Source organism: Oxyura jamaicensis, chromosome 1 (assembly GCF_011077185.1).
Source record: "Oxyura jamaicensis isolate SHBP4307 breed ruddy duck chromosome 1, BPBGC_Ojam_1.0, whole genome shotgun sequence".
In the NCBI taxonomy this organism is placed as follows: Eukaryota; Metazoa; Chordata; class Aves; order Anseriformes; family Anatidae; genus Oxyura; species Oxyura jamaicensis.
The window spans coordinates 188247872-188262935 of record NC_048893.1 but is presented as its reverse complement, the minus strand read 5'-3'; the positions used below and the strand labels follow the sequence as shown (position 1 = coordinate 188262935).

Sequence of the window (15064 nt, the reverse complement as noted above, 5' to 3'; positions counted from 1 at the left end):
ACTTGGCCTCCTCTGACTGACTCTAACATCAAGCTGGTCCAAGGGCACCTAACCCATAGCAGGCTGTTCTGCTAGTAGGCATGCGTTGCACCTCAATTCCCAGCAACAAGGAAACAGGGAGGACTGGGATGGTTGCAAAATAACACGACTAAAATTGCAGTGAGGAAACCTTCCATGTCATAGCCTTGCAGGCCTAAACATATGCACTGAGTAGTTGGAGTTCTGCTTTGTGTATTCCTCCTATCTGTATCTCAAGGCAGCGCCCAAACCTCACAAGTTGGCCATTTCTCAAAGCATCCTTATCACTGCCCCTCCTGTGCAGCATGGCCCACTTTGTTTGCAGAAGTCCTCAACCTCCTTGAAGCTCAGAGATAGTTCAAGCTTTTCTGGATGAAAGCACGATCAGTCATAGCATGGAAGGATTTAAGAGACCCAGCCCTGTTCAGGCCAGAGAGATGCAGGCCACAGCAGCAGCTAGGCCTGCTCTGGACCCATCATGTATGTTCAGGACAAATAATGCTATCTGCTCAGGAGGTCCTTTATTTTCAACATGAACTACGGCCGAAACCCCTCTGCCCCAGCACTGGACTACCACTCTGTTTGTCAAACCTTCACTAAAATACTGCCCCTCTGAACAAGTCTGTGACATGTCTGAGACAAGATGAATTACCCTCAGCTCCAGACATTTTGTTCCTGTACCTCTCAAACTGCTCTGAGTACATAAATTGGGAGAAAAGACCTTGACCTACATATCTGCATCTCTTGTACAGATTAATTGCTTTGTCTGCAAGGAGCAGACTGATGTCTGCGGGATTAAAGGGGACTACCTGCCAGGTTCTTCTGAAGTGCACATCTTCCTCCGTCTTCACTCGGCTTCACCATTTCCCGTCATGCAGCAGCTTTTCCAGAAGCAAGAAAATGGAGTGTTGTTTGCCAACACAGCAATTTCGGTTTGAATTTCATTCCCTTGATGGTTTGTAATTCATCTGTCACTTTTTGAAAAAGCTTATTATAAACACGTCATCACGCGCATAAAACAAACAAATGAACAACAACAACAAAAAACAGAGAGATCCGGCAAAGCAAAACCTTAGGAGCGGGTCAAACTGCATCTTCTGCTGTGTGGGCCCACAGGACAGATCTGCAGGAATAACCTTCATGTGGGGAATCTCCGCTGTCTCAGACCTCTTTTCTCCTGTAGATTATGCAGCTCATGCACTTTTTCATCTGTGCAGCTCTCTCAAGCAGTTTTCAGCACAGCTGAGGGATGGGATCTGCAGTGTAACAGAGGACACACCTCAGTGGGCCTTCGCCAGCAAAGAACATGCACCGTGGAACCAAACCTAATGAATACAGCCGCAGACGAGGAACCAGCAACACTTGCACTACACAAAGAGCGCACGCTCCAGAGAAGGTACAGAACGAGACAGCAGGAAATAGGGACGCAGACGAGGGGAGCAATGAGTCAGCCAGCTGTGTGGCAGGGAATAACTATTCATAGCACCCTGTTCCAGTGTTTTCTAGGCATCACTGCAAAGGAGAGAAACAAGGGGACAAGGCAGTACATACTACTAACCGTGTAGAAGGCAAGGCAGAGAAGGCAACCAAATCCCACTTTGGAAGCTTTCGTAAATACAGTCCCCCGTAAAAAAAGGAAATTTGTACATTTTGTGCATTGAAACCTCTCACAGATTCACGCAAAACAGGTAGAAAAATATCAGGCTAACCAGAAAGTCCAAGAGCAGAAGCATGACTTACTCTGAGGGAGAGAATTAGGATTTTTCTATATCTGCTTTTTATTTTCATATTTCGTGAGCAAGGAATTTACCTAAAATGAAAGTTTAAAGTTTCTTGCATGTGGAAGTGGCATTTTGTTCACACGTAGAACTTCTCACTGACCACATATTTCATCATAGATTTCACTAAAATTGTCTTGGAAATTGTGCACAGAAAAAAAAAATCCTGTCAAACTTCACTAAAAGTATGGCAACAGCTTGTTTAGTTGTTTTTTTAAAGCAACTAACAAGTAACACACTTAAGACTTCTATTGCTCAGTAAGGACCTGAACATTCTCTTAGAACGCTCTTTTGGAATCACCAGAGATAGGTTCCCAAGCAGATTTTGATGCTTTGATCAAGGACTGATATATGAATCTATCAAGAATTCTTCCATCATAACAAAATTACTGGTGAAGTTCCAAAATGGGGAAATTGCCTTTCCCACTGCTTTCCCCTCTCTGCTGAATTCAGTGGCCATGAGAAGCAGTACGGGAGCTCATACGAAAGAACTTCTTCACAGTGAGGGTGACAGAGCACTGGAACAGGCTGCCCAGGGAGGCCGTGGAGTCTCCTTCTCTGGAGATATTGAAGGCCCATCTGGATGCCCACCTGGGCAGCCTGCTCTAGGGAACCTGCTCTGGCAGGGGGGTTGGACCTGATGATCTCTTGAGGTCCCTTCCAACCCCTGCAGTTCTGTGATTCTGTGTGATTCATCTTCTGCTTACTCTGCTGAGGCCAGTCCTTCAAGCTCTCTGGGAAGAGGCTGAGGTCCCCACACCGCTCAGTATGCCACCCCTTGCCATCTGCTCTCCTAAGCCTCTGCCCACAAAGCTGAAGTTGAGCACTTCCAGACAAACCCAGCCTCCCTGAGACCCGGGGGAGGTTTGTCACAGGCACCACCGCACCAGGACGTGCCCTTGGTGCTTTGCAGGTTTCATTTTCTTGTCTGTCCCCAGGACAGCAAATGACATCATTTGCACACTTAGCTTCCAGCATGCCAACATTCTGCTGCTCTGGAGTGCTTGTTTTGCCAAGGCAGGACAAGGCGAGACATGAGCGGACAGATGTGTCTGATGGGGTGGGGTGGCCTTGGGGGTCCATGGAACCAAAGACTGGGAACAAGGGGGACAGTGACCCCCAAAACAAATTGCCACCTCTGGTCCCCACACCAGGTGTTTGCCTACATGTGTCAAGGGCTAAAAAAAACGGTGGTATTTGGGGCAGAGCAGGAATCCCCACCTGCAGGCTGCACTGAGAGGCATTTTGAGGATGCCTGCCTGGCCCTGGGGGAGGACTGCAGTAGCAGATGCACTGGCATTCAGAGCACAGGTCGTACCCACGTGGAGCTCTGCCTTCCCTTTATCTTCTAGACCACAAATGAATAACCATTTAAGCACATCTGTTATTTAAATAAGGCCAAAAAACGGATCACGGTTATTATGAAAACCACTGCACTGTGAAACCTGTAACATTTAAATCCAACTGTTGACCCAAAAGAGCTTCAGCTCATTACGCTTCCAGGAAGAAAACAGGGGTGAGCGAGAGCTGCAGAGGGCATCGGTGGTGGCACGTAATTCTGGTCTGTAATGAGCTCCTCAATAAAGCTCCGCAATAGATTTTGTTAACACCTACCTGTCGTCCTCCCTCATCATTTTCTCCATCAGCATTTGCATCCTCTCTGAGCATCTAAAGAGACTGTCTGGCTTTAATCAAATATATATTTCAGAATATTTCCAAGCCTTGGAGGATGTCAGAGTCATTTCAACTCTTCACACGTCTTTGAAGAGCTGCTGTGCTGCTGGGACCAGGCCTCCAGCTCACAGCCCTCGCAGATGAGCAGCACCCTGCTCTCTGTGCAGAACTGCCCTGGGAATGCCAGGAAAACCCCCTCTGGTAAGGAATTATGGCAAGTTTAACCTGCCAGCCAGCATTTCCCAAGGTGGCATTCTCCATGTGAGAGTCTGCTTTCACAACCAGTAACATCACTTTGCTACACGAAGTCCATGCTCAACTTCCAGGGTTTGTTTGCTGCAGTAGGGCCCTTGATTAGAAGTGTTTAAGTCCATGCTCAGCTCAGCACCGGCGGTGAATTTGGAGGCACCACCTCACAACAAGAGTACTTTGTGCCTTTGAGTAATGGAGCACTACCACAAAGCCACTTTCAGAATTTCACACAAGGTCATGATATGGCAGCTTTGGACTATTTCAAGCAGTTTTTCTTGCCAGCACCTTATATATCCTTATGGAAATGCACTCACAAGCAAGCAGAAAAGCTGCTGTGTGCTCAGCAGGCATCCAGGCACCCGTAAACACATGGCTACACAGATGAGGAGCATAAGCAATGCGGTCCTCCTCCCTTGTCCCGAATGAATACAATACAGAGTAACCTGAAATGACAAGGCAGCCCAGTTTAGTCAGTCCCTGCCCTCTGTCACCATCCTGAGGCCACCCGGGAGCTGTGTGTGCTGCTGCACCCAGGCCCCAGCAGCCGGAGCCTGCGGGGTGCCCTGCACCGAGCCCCTGCTCACACCATGCCCCACTGCCAGAGCAGCACACAGAGAGGGTCCTTCTGAAAACTGGCCCTGTTGGGAATAAAAGCTCGTTGGAAACTGTCCCAGAGGGAAGAAAGCATGCTGGAGCAATCCTGCAAAAATACATCATTAACAACCAGCAGGCAGGTTTCTCTGCAGCAGGTCATGCCAAGTAAAACACCAACCATGTTCTCACAGCTAACTGCCACAACTCCTTAGGTTTTCTTAGCTTGAACATATATTACTCAGTGTTTCTCTTTACTCGTGATGTAAGTAACTACCAGCACAGCACACTCCGGCATGTCTTCCCAGCACTGCCCTCTGCCCATGACATGTCAGCTGTGAGCAGAAGCAAGGATAAGAAAGTTCCCCTCTTGGCCAAGGGTCTGAGCTCAGCTTCTTGTCCTCTGTGGCTCTGCTGGGACACAAACCAAGCTGAAACGCCCAGCAAAGACCCAAGCTCCTACATGGGTACGTCTTCAGTTTTCACCTACACATCTCACCTGAGGGCACCAGGACTTGCTCACGTCACTCCTACAAGCAGGCTGACCACAGATGTTACCAAGGAGCAAACAAGGCTTCTCCTGCAGAAGTTCTCCTGCAGAAGTTCACAAACACACATGAAGACCTTGCTTACCAGCTACGTGGTATGTGTTGAATATATGCAAAACAACTCCCAAGCATGCCCACGAGGGCTCACCTGCCAAGGATGTGCCTCTTTGCCTCCATGTGGCTCAAACAAAAGAAATCAGCTAGGACAAGGCTGCTGCTCCAGCGACAGTACGTGCAGCTGAGGAACAAAATCATCTTCTCCAAGTGCTCTTTGGGAGCAGACACTGAGCAAGGCACAGGCCAGATGAATTGTGGTAGTAGCAAGCTCCTCTCTCACTCGCTGTCCTTTCCCTGAGATTTTCTCTGTTATATGATGGGGGAAAAATATCAGAACCTAGGGGAAATGGTAACTGGGAGGAGGCTGCCAGCACAGCAACCCCTTCAGCCAGCAAGCCTAAGGCAGCCAGGAGAAGGCCAAGGGTACACAGCTGACCTCTAAGTCCTCACAATTTGGGATAGAATCATGGAATGGTTTGGGTTGGAAAGGACCTTTCAAGACGATCTAGTCCAACCCCCTGCCATAGGGAGCTCACTAGGTCAGGTCACTCAAAGCCCTGCCAACCTCATTTTCCACACTTCCAGGGATGGGGCACCCACAACTTCTCTGGGCAACCTGTTCCAGGGCCTCACCACCCTCACTGTGAAAATTTTCTTCCTGATATCCAATTCAAATCTATTCCATTTCAGATGAAAAACATTGTCCCTTGTCCTGTCGCTACAGACACCTTGGTTCAGATGCCATTAATTACAGCAGCCATGACCTGCTTATCCTGTAGAGCTATCCACACGCAATGCATCAGTGAAAAGGGCAATGAAGGCATAAACTTGCAGTTCTGGGTTTCAGAGACACCAATAGCCATTCACCCTGAAAAAGCGAGTCCATTATATTTTAATTCTGGAAAGGCATTGCAGGTGGCGTGCCCCTTTGATAGCACGAGGGCTGTGTTAAATAAATCTTGCTGTGATTCTGTGCTGGTCACTGCAGGCAACGGCAGCAGCGGCTGCGTAACTATGAGTCAGCCAGCTCAGCGTCAGTTCTTCTGGAGCACAAATAAATAAAACTTGTTCCGCTACCAGCATTTATGGATTGAAACCATCCTGCAGAAAATTTGCACTGTTTCTGCCCTTAATTTACTCTTTTTCCTGAATTTTTCAGGGGCACCTAAGCTGGCACTACACCACAAGCTCTGGTGCTGCAGGGGCAGAGCCCTGTGCTCCCAGGAAGGCGGGCGTTTAGCTGAGCTGCTCTGGTAAGTCCCACTGGGCAACCTTACAGCTCAGAGGAGCTTTCAAACGACATTAGAATGAAGAACTAGAGGAACCTGGGGAGTGACAGCATGAATTGAGGGTGCTTGAAAGAGAAAAAACAATTGTGGTATCGCCACTGGCTTTCCAATTCCCCTTGAGGAAATTATTAGTATCACGACTCTGAAAAGAGAGTAAATTGCAAGCTGCAAGATATTTGTGACCCCTTGACAGACGCAAAACCAGGCAGGACCCTCTGCTAGACTTCAGGCAATGATTTGGCTCTTCAGCCAAACTGCTTCACAGGCCATTCATTCCCTCCTGTCTGACCCAAAGTTTATACTGCAAACAGTTTTGTACTTCCTGGTTGCAGTGATCAGCTCAGAGCTCCACTTCAAATAACTGGTGGTTTGCAGAGAGGCCACTACAGCTATATCAGCATAAATTGGTGTAACAGAAAGGAGAACCAGGCCGTTCTCTTTAAAAGCTCAACCCTGGCCTTACTGACTTCCATGGCCAGTATTTTACTTGTTGCATCCTCTTCCCTGTAATTCACAGAAGTGAAATAAACACTCCAAGGAGGTAATATCTGAGTTTGGTCATTATTTCGTTAACACAGGCACACAGAGCTAGTTATTAATTCAATAAACAATCTTTTATTCTGTTATTTTAAAAGAGGTAATGGCTATAGCCTGCACTAAAAGTACTTCAGAAAAAACAGGTAACAGAGGAAATACCACAGACTACAACTTTTCTAGAACCACACACCAGTTTCCCTGATCATAGTAACTCTTTTGAACCCTCACACCATCCAGGGATCTGCACGCTGCTTCCAGTTCACCTTCACAGAAGACATGGTAATAGCGGTGGAAAACAGGGCTGGGTCCTTGCAATTCCTTAGAGCCAGCTGGAAACAACACCGTATCAATGCTTTCCCCTCTCTTTTTAGTGCCAGCTTTGAGGTGCCAGGGAACCAGCAAATCTTGAGAGTGAAAGGAGGTTCGGTTGGTGTGAACAGGCAGTCTGGAGTCTGGCACTGGCTTTGCACCACAGCCTTTGTCCTTTGAGTCGTCAAGGAGTTGGTCAGTACACGCTGAGTCCTGGCTGCTGCTATCAGGCATCTGATCATCAAGCAGTCTCTGGGCCACGCCAGAACTGATTTCCTCCTCCTTGTCTTTATTGCCATGTTTTTCCTTAAGGTATTTAGACTTCTGGTTTTTGTATTCTTGTTCCATTGCCCAGACATAAATGAGTGCTGTTCCACCAGGTCTCAGAAGCCGGGCTAGCTCACGGATAGCTGCCAGCCTCCTTTCCTACAAAAGGAAAGCAGAAGTGGGAAGTTGGTATATAAACAGACAGACATAATAACAGACCTGGCAGTACGTCCTGCTTACTGTCATCCATCTGCCCACCCCCCAAATACAATGAAGACCAGAGGAATTTTTTCCACTCTGCATTTTGGGCAACGTCCATTTCTGTCCGACATGCATGAGTACAGAACACCATAATCCACTAATGGCCAAGCACTGGTAAATAACTCACAGAATCATTTAGGTTGGAAAAGACCTCTAAGATCATCTGGTCCAACCTTTAACCTAATACTGCCAGGTCCACCATTAAACCAAGTCCCTAAGCACTACATCTACACATTTCTTGAAGACCTCCATGGATGGTGACTCAACAGCTCACCTGGGCAGCCTGTTCCAATGCTTCACAACCCCATCCGTGAAGAAATTTTTCATAATATCCAACCTAAATTTTCCCCTGCTGCAACTTGAGGCCATTTCCTCTTGTCTTATCACTTAGTGCTTAGGAGAAGAGACTGACCTCCATCCCACTACAAGCTCCTTTAAGATCATTGTAGAGAGCAACAAGGTCTCCCCTGAGCCCCCTCTTCTCCAGGCTAAACAACGCCAGCTCCTTCAGCTGCTCCTCATAAGAATTGTTCTCTAGACCCTTCCCCAGCTTCGTTGCCCTTCTCTGGACATGCTTCAGGGCCTCGATGTCCTCCTTGTAGTGAGGCGCCCAAAACTGAACACAGTACTTGAGGTGCGGCCTCACCAGGGACAAGTACAGAGAGACAATTACAGGCTAAGCCATTTTCCTGAACACAGTTCTCCTGCCATTTGAAAACAGTGCTGTGTTGACCCAAATTTTCTGGACATTTCAGCCCAGTTTGAAATGACACACCGTCTCTTCAAGGAAGCTGATCGATATCTAAAACCCTAGATCCAAATCTACCATACCTAACAATACCTACACCAAGTTAGCAGCTGAAGGAGTTAGATTTACAGCTCAAACACAGTTCCTCTAACTACCCCAATAAAGATACACCAGTCTTCTCCAAAAACAGACCACTTCCTAATTTTTATACTGCATTTGGAAGCATTCACTTCATTTCTGGTACCAGAAATGGGCTTGCTGTACAGTTCCTCCAGGAGAAGCTTACACAACCCAGAGATAAGGCAGACTAATGACCACTGTCCCTGTTGATCTTTGTAGATGAAGAATGAAAGCACAGAGGAAAAATCATGAGATCTGTTCAAGATCTGAGCTAGGAAGTAACATATCTTCTGATTCCCAAAGCAAAGCCCCTTCTTAAAGTCATTAATTTTAAGCAGACAAGAATGAAACACAAACACCCAGAGATCCAAGTGCCAGGAGGAGCAAGTGCACCTGACAGGGAGAAGGAGAACCTAAAGAGAATGTCTCAAACTCTGATGACAAATCCTTATACCAATCACTAGTCTTTAATTTCACCCCATTTGTTCTTCCCTTTTGCTCCCATGAGCCCAAACCAGCATTTTTTTTTTTATACCATTAGTAGTTGTGCACAGCAATACAGCAGCACATCGGAGCACAGAGGGGCGACTTACTGCTGTTGAGAAATGGTGAATGACAGCGATAGAGATGCAGGCGTCACAAGAACCACTTCGGATTGGCACTGACAGGGCATCACCGACAAAAGCCTGGAATTTTTTTTCTCCACAAATATCCACAAGGTTTTTGCTGCGATCACAGCCAATCTGTAACAGAAAGCGTTTCATTAAGCTTTTCCTAAGAGGATAATTACAAGACTGGAAAATGATTTTCACTCGATGCTTACACTAATAGAGTCATCACAGTCTCCTACCAAGGTAACACAGTTTAGTTCAAAACAAAACCACAAGTGAGCATGAGAAAAGAGTGTCAAATAAGCAGCATATATGACTCCTGGGTACAGACAAAAATAATTTAAAAAAGTGTTTATTTAAAACCGAAAGATAACAGATGGGCTACTAGACAGCTCATTATAGCACCTTGATTTTTAACCAGCATAAGACAGAGCAGATTTAGCCTAACATTTCTCAAAACTGGTCTCAAAATAGCAGAACGGCCAGAAAATAGCAAAGGAAGAGATGACCCAACCTAACCTCAGTATTCTTGTTTCCTTACAACTGCCACTTGTAATCCGATGACATTTTAAGCAGCCAAATTCTGAACTCACAAATGCTGAATCTACAAGTATAAACACGAAACTGTCGACTTCAGTGGCATCTCTGAGGTATGTCACACAGCTTCATTAATCATACAGCTTTCGTCATTTCAGTGTAAGAAAGTACTTAGGTACAGTCCTTTTCAACCTCAGCACCAAAATGCACAAAAGTTAAGCTTTCATATTCAGCACAACATAATTTTCAATGTTCCTGTACAGTCCAAACAAAACGATCCCCAGAAAGCATTTCAGAACACCTCATTAAGTGTTTCTTTTGCCCTTTTAATCTTACCCAATGTCCAAGTCAAAGATAGTAGGAAAAAGCATCTAGAAAGTTTTTTACATGCTTGCATAAAAACAATAAATCCAAACCAGTCAAGACTCTTCTGTAAGAACAAAAGAAGCGAGGCATGTACCACTCTCATTTGCATGTCTGCCACGCACATTCACTACTCAAACCAAAGCCCCGCTACCAAGCCATATATATCAAACTCAGCCTGCATTAGAATATTACATTTATTTTGATTTTCAATGATCAGCAACGAGCAAATACCAGAGCACAGATTCAGGTTCCTAAATAAATAATTCTGACGGTGTTTATTTTGTTTGACGCGAAAAGAATACTAAGCTATCCTCGATGCAAGAAGAATAGCAAATTGCTCTGGCTAATCAACCCAGCAGAGACATCAGTATTGCTAAAATTAAAAATGTCTTTTGCAATAATTAGTAAAAATAAATATATTTTCCAACATAACTTCTCATTTTACCAGTTCAATTTATTTTAGCTTTCCACCTACCATCACAATTTTGAAGAAAACCAGGATTCTGTTCCAGTCAGCTGTCCTGAAAGCTTCCAAGTGGGCTTCTACCTACTGATGCCCCTGACTTTTGGTCCAAAGTAAATGAAACTGTTGTGGAAATGCCAGTCTGACTACCCAGGATCGTTTTCCACAAAACCAGAACTATGGTTATGTACATATCATCCTGCCAACTAGTTCTGAATGGACCTGAAAAGATCAAGATCAATCCTAGTACTGCTTCCTTCCCATTTATTTCTTGGCCTCTTCTCAGAATTTACTGAAGCACAAAGTGAATAAAAGAGGGAACTCTTGTTTACTTGGAAGTAAACATAAATCCCCACCATTTCACGCTGGAAACCAACTGAAGTGTCTTTAAATTACCCTCATCATGAGGCAGGTTTAGCTGACTACCTGCATGTTGGTGATTCCACGCCTCATTACCAGTGCCTTCAACTACTTTTGCAATTAAGACATTAGCATGGGGTACTTAATAAGACTCAAAGGGTCCAATCTGATGCAGACCAAAAAAGAAGGAAGAGCATTTTCAACTTCCACAGGCTTTTGCAGAAAGAACTGCTTGGGCCCTACACAGTAAAAACAGGCTGGAGAGTGAAGCTTGATCCTCCCCTCCTAAAATGACCTTGAAAAGGACTACCTTGTATATTGATGAAATTCAGTGAACTGAGAACAAGAACAAAGGCATGACTGCCAGAATGTGAAGTCCTCATTTGCATCTAAATTACATCAAATAATTATGAAGTCAGGCTTCCCTCTAATGTCATACTTGTTAAAGTGGATCTACATCCAAGCAAAAAGATTCCATTTTGCAACAAAAATGGAAGCCTTGAAATGGATCAGTTTGGATACAGAGCTGCTCTAAAACAGGTATATTAGGCTTACCTTTAAACTGGTTTTAATGTTTACCTTATAATAGGTGCTACATATACATGCATAAATGCTGAACATGGGGAGTCACCACAAAGCTGCCTGGTGCTGGAGCTAACCAAATTTAGCACCCTTATTAGCAATAACCTCCCCATGATATTTTAACAAGACTTCTAGTCACCACATTTCTGTATTTTGTAGCTTACAAGAAATATGCATTCATTCAAAACCAGTATCTATTGGCTTCAGTGTCTTAGAAACCAGTAACCTAGCAAAAAGCAGCTAACTTCAGTGGTGTAGTGCCAGCTTACAGGTAGAAATCGAGCCTATCTATGGTTTTTAACCTCATATGGGGCATTTTCCAAAACAAGATGAACATCCCATAAGAAAGCATTTACAGCAAGAGACAGAGACCTCAAACTCAACTTCTCCCAATCCTGTTACTAACTGATTTCTAGTTCTGAAGCAAGTAGAAGCTTTGATGTGATGAAGCTTCATTTACAGAAAACAGTTCAAATAAATGTTTTGACTCAGAATAGTTTTATTTTTTCTCTCTCCAAATTAAACAATCAAATCATTTAAAAAAATCTCAAAATGTAACTGGAACACTTTAAATTTCGCCAGTTCGTATTTCTAATGTTGATGTTTAGCACAGGATAATGTCCTTGCTAAGCTCTTCTAGAACTATGTAGAAAGGTAGAGGAATTGCTATTAGTTCAGTGTCCAAAAAGAAAAGAATCTCAATCTAGTACATTCGTTGATGAGTCACGTTGTATACATTTTAAGGTTCCCTGTATCTTGTTACCTTTGAGTCTTCTCTAACATTTCTTACACCTTTTCTCCGAGTTTTCCAGATCAAACTCCTTGCTTCAGCCATGCTATTTCTTTCATGTATCTCCAACAGCATGGCTGACTGTTCGGCTGAACCCAGCTCTAAGCCAGTCCACCTCTAAGGAAGTTGTTCTACTCCTTTTAGTATTCCCCCAGAGGAGGTCTGCTTCTCGGGTTTCATCAATTTTATTCCAGGCAGCAATTCCCTACATCCCTGCCTTTTTGGCAGGCACCTACAAACTTCTTCACTGTTTTTTTGTGATCACAGGAGCTCCAGTGGCCACTGACACCTATTTATCTGGGCTCACAATACACTTTTTTTTTTTTTTTACAGGTATATCTGCCATTGATTTTCATTTCATCTGGATAAAACCATCTACATCCAACTCTTGTTTTAAGCCAGGAAATGTGTATTATCAAACCTTTAGACAAACTAAACAAGCATCAAAAAAGACTAAGATAAAAGATGTGAAGGAAAGGGAGAAAGAAATGCAAAACCTGTGATTTGTTTGAGTTTCCAGCAGCTCTGCACTGGGTTCCTTGGAAATGGATAAGACAGGCAGAAATCCCATCCCGATCCCTCAGGTTCTCAGGCAACGTCACCTACACCATTTCAGCTAGAAGTAGCTAAACTAAATTTTATAAAATCCTGTTAATGCAGTGGTTTGGAATTGATCATTAGGGACCAAAAGACACTAGATAAATAGCTTGTTTTGTAATGGTACTGCAAATCTGCAACAGATAAATCTTCTTGCAGGCTTAAATAAAGATAGGTAAAGACAGGTCACCGGTGCCCAACGTTATGTATTTTCTTTCTGTGTTATCTCATTATTACTAACTCTACCTGGTTGAATTAGCTCACTTAAGTATCTGGGAACCTGATTGATTCAGCATATTAGGAACTGATGAAGAAAACTACATCTAATTCTGAAATCCAACTACCAAATGGAATTATGTGGCTCCCCAGAGAAACACCTCAACTATAACTAATAGTGTCAGAGCCTCAAGGAACCAAATTACATTCCAGCACACATGCACACACATAGGAAAAAAGAGACCAGCACAGACACAGCAAGGAAGACAAATCTTCTTGCTCCAGTTGGTCTGCCAGGCCTTCAGCATTCTCTTCACGCAGTGGTTTTTCCATTGCATGCAGTCAGGGTGCCTGTGGAAACTGCTATGACTAAAACGGGAAGCTCATTTCTCAATTACACAGCAACAGAGCCAAGTTGAGCGAGTCAGTGTTCATTCTGGTTTTGTGTTGCTCTTGCCCAGTTCCTTCTAAGCCCAGAACTCCCATCACTTTAATGGCTCCTATTCAGTGAGAGAAAAGGACAGAAGTTCCTCTGCCTCACCCTTCAATCACTGTAATATACAGTGACCTGGCTCTAGGTATACCTTTGTCAGCTAGTTTTGTCCTTCCAATTTTTACCTACTACTAAGTCCTTCAGATCGGTATCTGTATTCAAGCAACATTAATGTAGCTGATCTTCAAACGTCCTCTTCCCCACACCCTCACAAAATCAAACTTACCTAGTTCCAGCTGATAACAGTTTGGGACAATAATGGGGGGGAAGGGGGGCGGAATAAAGACGGATACGCACCTCACTGCAATGCGGTGACTTACAAGGTCCCATGAAATACAAGCAACATTACTGACTGCCTTTGAATGACACAGTACAGAAATAGGAATGTCTGTATTAAAACAAACCGTTTGGGCTCCTGTGTTGCTCCTGTATTTCTTCCTAGCATCAGTATTCTGGCAAGTAGAGTTATTTCTTTTTATTTAAGAAAAATAGCTACCGAATGCATGGTCAGTTATTACTGGATTTCCCACCAGTTTATCAGTTCAACTGCAAGTGTAAACCACAAAACTGAAAGGCTTCAATGTCTTCCACTCACACCCTAGCCCCACTGGGATTCTGCACACTCCTGTGGCAATTTACACATCACCACACCTGCTTGGACACTGGGAGACAGAGCTACAGCTCATAAAAATGGATGAGATACACTGCAACGATGTCAACAGGCGCTGGAAGGAAACCCTTGTGGTGATGGGCAGACAGGTAAGGCTGAAATACTGCATTCTGTAAAAATAAAAGCTCTGCTTATACATATGAACATTAAAGTTGAAAACACTGAAATTTATGCTGTTAAAGTAATTAATTCCCCTGAATGAGGTTGGGTAGGAAAACAAACAAACTATAGACATTTCTATTTGCATTCCTTCCAACAATAAACATAGCTGGGAGAGACAGAGAAATAAAAGTAATCTGAGACTAAAAGTCTGAGATCCTTCTCCAGTCTTTGCCCTAACTACATCAGACATGGATTTTCTCTCTCTCTCTAAGACTCTTAACCTGGACTTGTGCTTGTCATGAAGCTGCTGTTCCTTGACTGTGTCAGAACAATGCACCCATTGCAGTGCTGTCATTTTCGCTGAGTGTGGCTGGACTCACACGCATTTCACTGTAACGCAATGACACCCGGGTAGGTAAGGCTATATGTAATCATCTAAAGAAACTGAAGCAAATTCAACAGCTCAGGCCGGAGTGGAGACATTTTCAGGCAGTGCCCGAAGATTAAAACATCAAGAGAGATACCTTAGCTGTGACCCACCATTAGAGCTGCTACTTGAAGCATCCTGTCTAAATAAGTACAGTAACCTTTCAAGTACATCACTTGACCTCAGAAAGTGCTTGCCTCAGGTCCCTCTGCCTAATTTTCAGTATTTCAGAGAAAAACACTCCCAAGCTGCACAGCTGTACTGTTTTTTGCTTCTTTCCCAACTAGACTCAGAGCTCCAGTGCACTGTGCATAAAAACTTACCACGAGCCACAGCAATGCTGTGAAGGAAGAATGCAAATGAGTAAGTTTCTGCCTTGACTTTATGCTCACAAGCTAAGA

General features: G+C 44.2%; 1 protein-coding gene across 5 annotated transcripts in view; it reads right to left on the bottom strand.

Annotated features, from left to right (window-relative positions):
* Positions 1–6796: 6796 nt before the first annotated feature.
* Positions 6797–15064, bottom strand: part of ALKBH8 (alkB homolog 8, tRNA methyltransferase) — a 45821-nt gene continuing 37553 nt past the window's right edge. For all 5 annotated transcript variants that reach the window (XM_035327328.1, XM_035327338.1, XM_035327347.1 and 2 more), the window contains 2 exons: positions 9043–9192; positions 6797–7479 (listed from right to left, as the gene is read on the bottom strand). In XM_035327328.1, coding sequence (XP_035183219.1) covers positions 6910–7479; positions 9043–9192 — 720 coding nt within the window. In that variant the 3' untranslated portion in view covers positions 6797–6909. The remainder of the gene's footprint in view (positions 7480–9042; positions 9193–15064) is intronic.